At 42.8% G+C, this 7,938-nt stretch overlaps 1 protein-coding gene across 4 annotated transcripts; it reads right to left on the bottom strand.

Moving 5' to 3' along the window:
* Positions 1 to 843: 843 nt before the first annotated feature.
* On the bottom strand, positions 844 to 7,476 carry LOC122123425 (melanoma antigen preferentially expressed in tumors-like). Of its 4 annotated transcripts, XM_042697773.1 has the most exons (5): positions 7,240 to 7,468; positions 4,882 to 5,184; positions 4,302 to 4,404; positions 3,826 to 3,971; positions 844 to 1,686 (listed from the first exon to the last, which is right to left on the bottom strand). In XM_042697773.1, exons 1-5 carry the CDS (start codon positions 7,254 to 7,256, stop codon positions 1,143 to 1,145), a joined length of 1,113 nt encoding a protein of 370 aa, XP_042553707.1. In that variant the 5' UTR covers positions 7,257 to 7,468; the 3' UTR covers positions 844 to 1,142. The 4 variants fall into 4 exon arrangements, with proteins under 4 accessions (XP_042553707.1, XP_042553703.1, XP_042553705.1 ...); XM_042697769.1 differs by having other exon boundaries at positions 3,826 to 4,404; positions 7,240 to 7,476; XM_042697771.1 differs by having other exon boundaries at positions 3,826 to 4,404; positions 4,882 to 5,201; positions 7,240 to 7,269.
* Positions 7,477 to 7,938: the final 462 nt, after the last annotated feature.

The raw sequence follows: 7,938 nt of genomic DNA on the forward strand, positions 1-7,938 counted from the left end.
AATTAACCTATCAATTCTCAGATGAATCTCAAAGGAAAAAACCTGGTCATGGAGATCCTGGCCTCACTTCTTCACAGTACTGACCTCCCAACTACTTTATTCCTTTCTTACACTAGAACTCACTTTATTAACTTCCTACCCAGTGTTCTTTCTACACGCATTAGGCTAAAGGTTTAGTGACCAGGGTACAGCATACTGTCTGACCCTCCAGTGCTTCTCTGTTCCATGGAGCATGATGCCATAAAATTCTATTCCAAAATCAACTTGATCTTGACATGGCTCAGTGGATTGCTAAGATAATGTATAGGTAGGTTAGGACATATTTAGGACCCTACCAGCTCCATGCAAATCTAAGATGAGATAATCACAGCACTAAACCCAAGATTGGATTTGTTCTTTTCTTCAGGAAGAAGATAAGTAAGACTGTCTCCCCTTAAGGAGATATAGCAGACAGATACCCATAGCCAAGGTGGAATGTGGAGGCAACACAAGCACATGAAATGGGCCCCATGAAATGCAGAAAAGCCAAACTATTCTCCAAGAAAAAAAAAATGACCAATGAGCAAGACTCCTCCAAAGAGATACAAACAGAAAACAGTAACTCTATAAAAGCCTGTTGCCAACCCCACATTGGCACCTTCATATCAGCAGCAAAAGGAGCAGCACAAACACCAGCAATAATGCTCTTGGCCTCGCTGCCACCATTGTCCTTTTAATAGTGTCCTAATAAATATGTTTCTGCCAATCATTTCTCAGCAAATTTCTTTTGTCAACCCTTGACTTTAAAATATATCCAACTTCTAAGTTACAGAAGCAGGTTTATATATCACACAGTATACCAAATAATTTATATTAAGGTTCCTTTAATTGTGGCTATTTCTTTACATTCATCCATGTAGGTGCAGTTCTTATACATTGCTCTACCCATCTAAAACTTCAGATTCTCATTTGTAACTCTTTAGAATATTTTTGACAATAACCACACTACCCCAAGTCAATATCTAAATTCTATCCCTGATCATCTTTCCTTTTCCTGCTTACCATGAGTAGTTCTTTGTAACTGTTGCTTCTGTGATTTGTGGGTTTCAGTGTCCACATGCCCTCAATAAAGCTGTGGACATGGCCACTTACCTGTGCAGACACTACCAAGGCATGGGCCACAGGTCACTGAAGGGCCACTCACGATGAGGACAGGGTTTGCCACTGAGCCACTCCATGTCTGACCGCCCCAACTCTTGTAGCATTTGCATCAGCTTGGCGTGTAGGGTGGCAAGCAACCCATCTCCAACATGCTCATAAAACTCCAATGGGGCAGGATATCGCACATGCCTTAACTTGGTCAGCCCAATGGTGTGGCGCAGGACACGCAACAGCACGTTTATGGAGATGGGGTTCCCAGAAAAGCTAAAGGTTGTGAGCTGGGAACAGTGTCTCAGGGCAGGCAGAATGGCAGTGAGTTGAAGGTTCATGATCCCACATTCCTCTAGGCTCAGGACCTGGAGGGTGCTTGAGACATTCTCTAGCAGTGCTTCCAGGGTCTCAGAACTTATATCCATCAGGAGAACCCTATTTAGACATAGTCCCCTTAGCTGTCTTGTACTGGGGCACTTGGACAGATTCATCAAGTCTGATTCCAGAAGCAGACAATTGGTGAGAGAGAGAATCTTCAAGGGGCTCTTCAGACACCTATAGACAGAGAGAAGAATCAGTTCTGAGGACTGGTGGTAATGGAGCCATTGGGGAAAACTCAGGACTCAATACAGCCAATGGAGCAAAGAAAAATCCAAGTTTTCCTGATGTCAAACCTTCAGGATATCATACTATAAAAAGGTCTACCAACAAGACCAATTTACAAGAAGTACTTTCTACACTGTTAACCTTGCTGTGGAACTGGTTCAAATATACAAGATCTCACATATTCCCTTTCCTTATCTATTGAGTGGAGCAAAGCATCGTTAAATAAGAGGACCACAGAAAGGACTCAGAAAAAAACCTGAGCCTAGGTGTCAAGAAAAGAAGGATATTAGATTATTTTAGTTTCAGAGACACAAATATAAATACCTTTAATTAATAACCTAGGGGAAAATGAGTATTTTTTTTTGGTAGGTAATGGGACTTGAACTCTGGGCCTGGGCGCTGTCCCTCAACTCTTCAGCTCAAGGTAAGCACCCTACCACTTTGGCCACAGCGCCACTTCCAGTTTTCTGATGGTTTATTGGAGATAAGAGTCTCACGGACTTTCCTGCCTGGGCTGGCTTTGAACAGCGATTCTCAGATCTCAGCCTCCTGAGTAGCTAGGATTATGGGTGTGTGCCCCTGGCACCAAGTGAAAATTAATTTCTTTTTTTTTTTTTTGTCGGTCGTGGGGCTTGAACTCTGGGCCTGGGCGCTGTCCCTCAGCTCTTCAGCTCAAGGCGAGCGCTCTACCACTTGAGCTACAGCGCCACTTCCGGTTTTCTGTGGTTTATTGGAGATAGGAGTCTCACAGTCTCTCCTGCCCGGGCTGGCTTTGAACCGCGATCCTCAGATCTCAGCCTCCTGAGTAGCTAGGATTGCAGGCGTGAGCCACCAGCGCCCGGCTAAAATTAATTTCTTTTTTTTTTTTTTTTGGTCCAGTCATGGGGCCTGAACTCTGGGCCTGGGCGCTGTCCCTCAGCTCTTCAGCTCAAGGCGAGCGCTCTACCACTTGAGCCACAGCGCCACTTCTGGCTTTTTCTTTTTGCTTATGTGGTGCTGAGGAATCGAACCCAGGGCCTCAGGCATGCAAGGCAAGCGCTCTACCACTGAGCCACCTTCCCAGCCCTAAAATTAATTTCTTAAGGCGCAGAAGCAGCATCAGAAGACAAAGCAGCAGCAGCAGCTAAACAACAAAGAGGAGAAGAGCAGCAACAGAAACAACAACTAAAACTAACCAGGGTTTCTTCCAGAAATTGTTAGCCAAGTCACCTGTATTACCTTGTATATGAGGCTAAATATCCTTCATAGAGTACAAACAAAGGAGGTAAACAGCGCTCAAAATGTCTGCTAGCAGCAGGGACCAACTTTAGACTTTTGTATTATCACTTAACCACCTATCAGTAGTTCCAATTCCTCATTCCCCCTCATTTCTAGAATGATATGTTTCATTATATACTCCCTCACATGAAGTACAAATTCATATTGACACTGAATCTCCATTATGATCAAATAAAAGGGATTAGGGAGAACTGTTAAGAGAGGGTTAAGCATGTACTGTTATAATCACTGGATCAATATATCAATGGGCTGTCTAAAGTATAAATCCTTTATAAAATCTAGTTTATTTAATTCTCTATGTCTAACTCTTGAGTGTATGAATGTGTGTGTATTGTGTTCTTTTTTAATTTCTAGGCAGAATTTCACTATGTAGCATAAGTTTATCTCAAAGACAAAATTCTCCTGCCAAATGCTTGAATTACAGGTGTAAACTACCACACCCAGTGTCCTTACATTGCTTGAGCATATACAGTCTCTGAGCCATGAAACCCTCTACTCTGGTATTCTACCAGAACAGCAGCATTCACCAGATGTTTTTCCCCTTGGTCCTCAGATCTGTGAGACAAAATGTATTTTTTTCTATATAACTTGAGATGATTGTATCCAGTCTTTGCAATTGTACTATTCCAATCCAAAGAGGGACAAAGATTGCCTCCAAACTGTTTGTACAGATGCCATACTTGGGAACAAGATAAATGTTAACATCCAGGGACACACTGATGGTGGCTGTCACAGAACAGAGATGCTTTATTTTTCCTGAAATAAGTAGACTTGTCCCATTCTACAGAAGAAAACTTAATATTCCCTCACCTGAGCAGGTTGCACAAGGAGCCTTCAAGGGAGCTGATAGATTCCAAATGAAGCTCTTGGAGGTGATGCAGACTGAGCAACTGAGAGCTGAATGTCTCCACAAACTGCTCCTCCTCCTCCCAGGAACTACACTGGGACATCTGTGTCTGAGACAGGAAGAGTCTGTGCAATTTACCCATGTATGGCAGAAGAGAAAGAAGCTTCCCCAGGACGGACAATTTCCAGTTACAGATCAGTTCCAAGTCCTGGACAGAATACAGCCTCACAACTTTCAAGACCTTCATATTCTGCATGGACAATGCAAAAATACTCAACTTGTTACAGTATAAGTGTAGTAAACCTTTCCACTGCTTGGCCTTTTCAATAAGAGATGTGAGCCATTCATCATGGCTGCCAATACTGAGGTAGAGATCTATGAACACCTTCAGAGGAGCCCTGGGCTCTTTTGCCCCCATACTGGATCCATCCACCTTTACCTTCATCAATGGCAGGATGGCTTGGGACAGTGAGCACATACCATTCCTACTACAAGACCATGTAGTTTTTTGACACAGATCCAGCACTTGCAGTTTCTGCTGCCTGTGAATAAAACAGATTATTAACTTAAAGTAAAAGGAGGAGATTCTGAATGAAGGTAAAGGTCAAAAATAAACATGAACTCTAAAACCTTGGTATCAGCTGCTGTCCACTTCTCTCCTGGGATCTTGCTTTTTCTCTGAATTCTTCTCTCTTAAGGTTATTGTTGTCTATCTATCACTTGTTATCATATGTTATCTACTCATATATTTAACTTTGTATTAATGAGTACTGAACATAGGGCCACAGAAATGCTAGACCAGGGCTCTACCACTGAGATTATACCCTACAAGTGATTTCCCACACCTTTAAGTGATACTGGGAAGGAATGCTGACATGCTTCTTCAGTCACATGTACATTATATGGTGGCCCATTCTTTGAAGGAGACACCAACAATTGTTTCCATACTGGCACCACCCAAGCCCCTGCTCTAAAGGCCTCTGTCCCCAACGACTTCCAGGCTGCTGGGTCTTCCTCACCTAGGGCAAATGTCTTCAGCAAGCAGGGCATCAAGCCCATTGAGCACAGCTTGGAAGTTCTCCTGGTGTGTCTGTCCTCCCTTCACCAGGGACCCCAGAGGGAGGCAGGGAAAGGGCCAGGCCTGCACAATCCTCTTCACACTCTCATTGTGTTTCCCAGTATAGGCTGCCATGAACAGAGGTGGGAAGAGCTCTACAGGCAGCTCTTCCAGAGCAGCAATGACCAAAGCATCATCCTTCAGCAGATTCTGTATAGCCAGCTCCAGGAGGCTTGGTGGGCCACACGTACTCATCCTGATGAATCTGTTGGGGAAAAAATGCTGGGGAAATATGCAGGCATGTTGGTAACAGTCTCAGGCTAAGCATGAGCAACTACATTTTCTTCTGCCTTTCAGATAGATCAATCCAGGGCCAATGTCATTTGTCTGGAAACAAGACAGAAAATTCAGTCTGCCAAAACTATCTTCTAAATTCTGTGGCTACAAAACCACATCTGTGCCTCTACCGACACCAGGATAAACATCTGACCTAGAGCTGAATGAAACAGAATGACCGCTGCCCCTACCTCATAATCCACTTTTTTCTCACTAATTGCATCCTTCCTGAAAAGTGAATACAAAGGAGCTTAAAAGCAGACACAACTTTTTGTAGGGAAAAGGTTGAGACTGTACTTCTCAAAAATGCCTGGCACCCGAAAGGTTCGGGCTTTATATATTTCTCAATTTTGAAATATCTGCCTTATGTATAGTTGGTATTCTGATTAGTATGATTCCTGCAATGTCAAACACATGTATGTTTTAGGTACAATTTACATACAGATATTCAGGGTCTTTTACATATTTAAAGTTTTATAACAAATTACCTGTGTAAATGCAGTCCATTTAGTTTATTTGATATTTTAAATAATTCTAGGTATAAACAAAAATTCACATGTAGAATTTCCTAGTTTGATATCAAGTTAGCTATTGAGATATTTCCAATTTCAATGCTTATTACATTTTAGGTTTTCTTTTTTTTTTTTTCAGGTAAGGGGTCGGTTTATTCAGTAGACCTGCTGGGACCAGGCAAGGTTGGCACTCCACGTGGCTGGGAAAGGCCTGGGAATGAGAGAGAGCTGGGAAAGAGAGGAAAGAGCTAGAAAAGAGCAGAGAGAGCAGAGAGAGCAGAGAGGAACAGAGAGCACATTTTAGGTTTTCTAAACTGGAGTGTTCTCCTGAATTTGCCACAGACAACAGAATTGGGATGTCACATGGCCAATACGGTTTCCTTATCTGCTACTGCAAACATTAAGACTTTATCACAAGAAAAGAATAGTGCATAACCAGGCTCAGCAGACGACCTGTCTGGCAAGCACAAGCCCAAGATCAAGCCCCAATACTTCCAAAGCAGAAAGAAAACAAAGAATTCTAGCCAGACATTATACTTTACACTTGTATTCCAAGCTGCTTAAGAGGTGGATATGGACGTATCATGGGCCAAGGCTATCTCAGGCAAAACTACAACACTATCTGAAAAATATGAGGGCAAGACTCTACTGTAAAACAACTTACCTAGTGAGCAACAGACCCTAAGTTCCACTACTATTAATTAATGTTTAAAAAAAACATAGGAACCAACAACAATGTCAAAATAGCAATTGTATATGATGTAAATTTAGGCAGGGAGTTAAAAACTCTGATGGCAGAGAGTGATGGCACCGATGTTGATAAGCAATCACCTTTGGACTTCAATCATTGACAAAACAACTTGTTACATAGAAGAGGGATTTGCCAACCTACAGCCCCCATAATTCATGGAAAAGGATGGCAAGACCTGACCATGCAAAGCCAAGAACTGCCATACCTGACATGCCAGGAATCGATGATGCATAATCTGAAAATTAATGATACATTAACCCAGTTTCCGGAACTGAAAACCTATGTCCCCAGACCCCCCTAATAGTCAGCTCTTGAGTGCTTGACATCCCTGAGCACATGTTGTGAAAATGACCTCATTCTGGGAGTAGGGTCTCCAATATAACTAGGATACTTCTTATAAAGGAGAACCTGGAAAGATTTGCACAAAATACTCTTTGGAGGAAATGCAGCATGTAAGAAACTAAGACTGCTATTTCTGGAAGTGGCGCTGTAACTCAAGGGGTAGAGCACTCGCCTTGAGCTGAAGAGCTGAGGGACAGCGCCCAGGCCCAGAGTTCAAGCCCCACGACCGACAAAAAAAAAAAAAAAAAAATTAAAATTAAAAAAAAAAAAAAGACTGCTATTTCTTCTTCCCCTACTAAGTGAGTAAGAATTCAGAGTTCTTCAAGCTCTTCAGTACCAAGGGCAGTGGTGAACCAGAAATGATTAGGGGACATCTTACCTGATGCTGTCATCCATACACACTGGCCAGACTGACTGGAATCAAGTTTTACAACACTTCCTTTCCCAGATGCCCTGTCCTGTCAGTCCACAGCTTCAACACAAGTGTAAGAGTAGTAATCAGAAAACAAGGAGACATAGCTGTTCACCAGCGGCTCACACTTGTACTCCAGCTACTCAGAAGGCTGAAATCTAAGGATCCTGGTTTGAAGCCAGACAACGCAGGAAAATGACTCTGATCAACCTAAATGTGAAACTATAGCTCAAGTGGGCTAGCCTTGAGCAAAAATGTTCAGGGACAGCACCCAGGCCCTGAGTTAAGGCCCAGGAGCCAGCCACACACACACACACACACACACACACACACACACACACACCACACACACACACACACACACTCACACACACACACTCACACACACACTCACACACACACACTCACACACACACACACACACACACACTCACACACACTCACACACACACACACACACACACACACACTCACACACACACACTTTTTTTTTAAAGGAAGGGAGACTGGGTTTTAACACGTTTTGAGTTTTGAAGCAATACCCTTGGAGAATTGTTACAGAAATTGAGTACTTACTGTAGACATCATTTTGTCCTCAGCAGGACACTCTTCTTCGTTTATTTTCATTTTGATATTTTATATGATCAGGAGCACATGGGCATTTCG

This window comes from Dipodomys spectabilis, unplaced genomic scaffold (assembly GCF_019054845.1).
Source record: "Dipodomys spectabilis isolate Male_0828 unplaced genomic scaffold, ASM1905484v1 ptg000228l, whole genome shotgun sequence".
Lineage (NCBI taxonomy): Eukaryota > Metazoa > Chordata > Mammalia > Rodentia > Heteromyidae > Dipodomys > Dipodomys spectabilis.

Bases quoted from the DNA above. Each gene is read 5' to 3' on its own strand.
- LOC122123425 (XM_042697769.1), bottom strand. The intron at 4,405-4,881 runs GTGAGGAAGACC...TTTTATTCACAG, and splicing joins GCTGAAGACATTTGCCCTAG to GCAGCAGAAACTGCAAGTGC. The intron at 1,687-3,825 runs GTGAGGGAATAT...CTCTGTCTATAG, and splicing joins TCCTTGTGCAACCTGCTCAG to GTGTCTGAAGAGCCCCTTGA.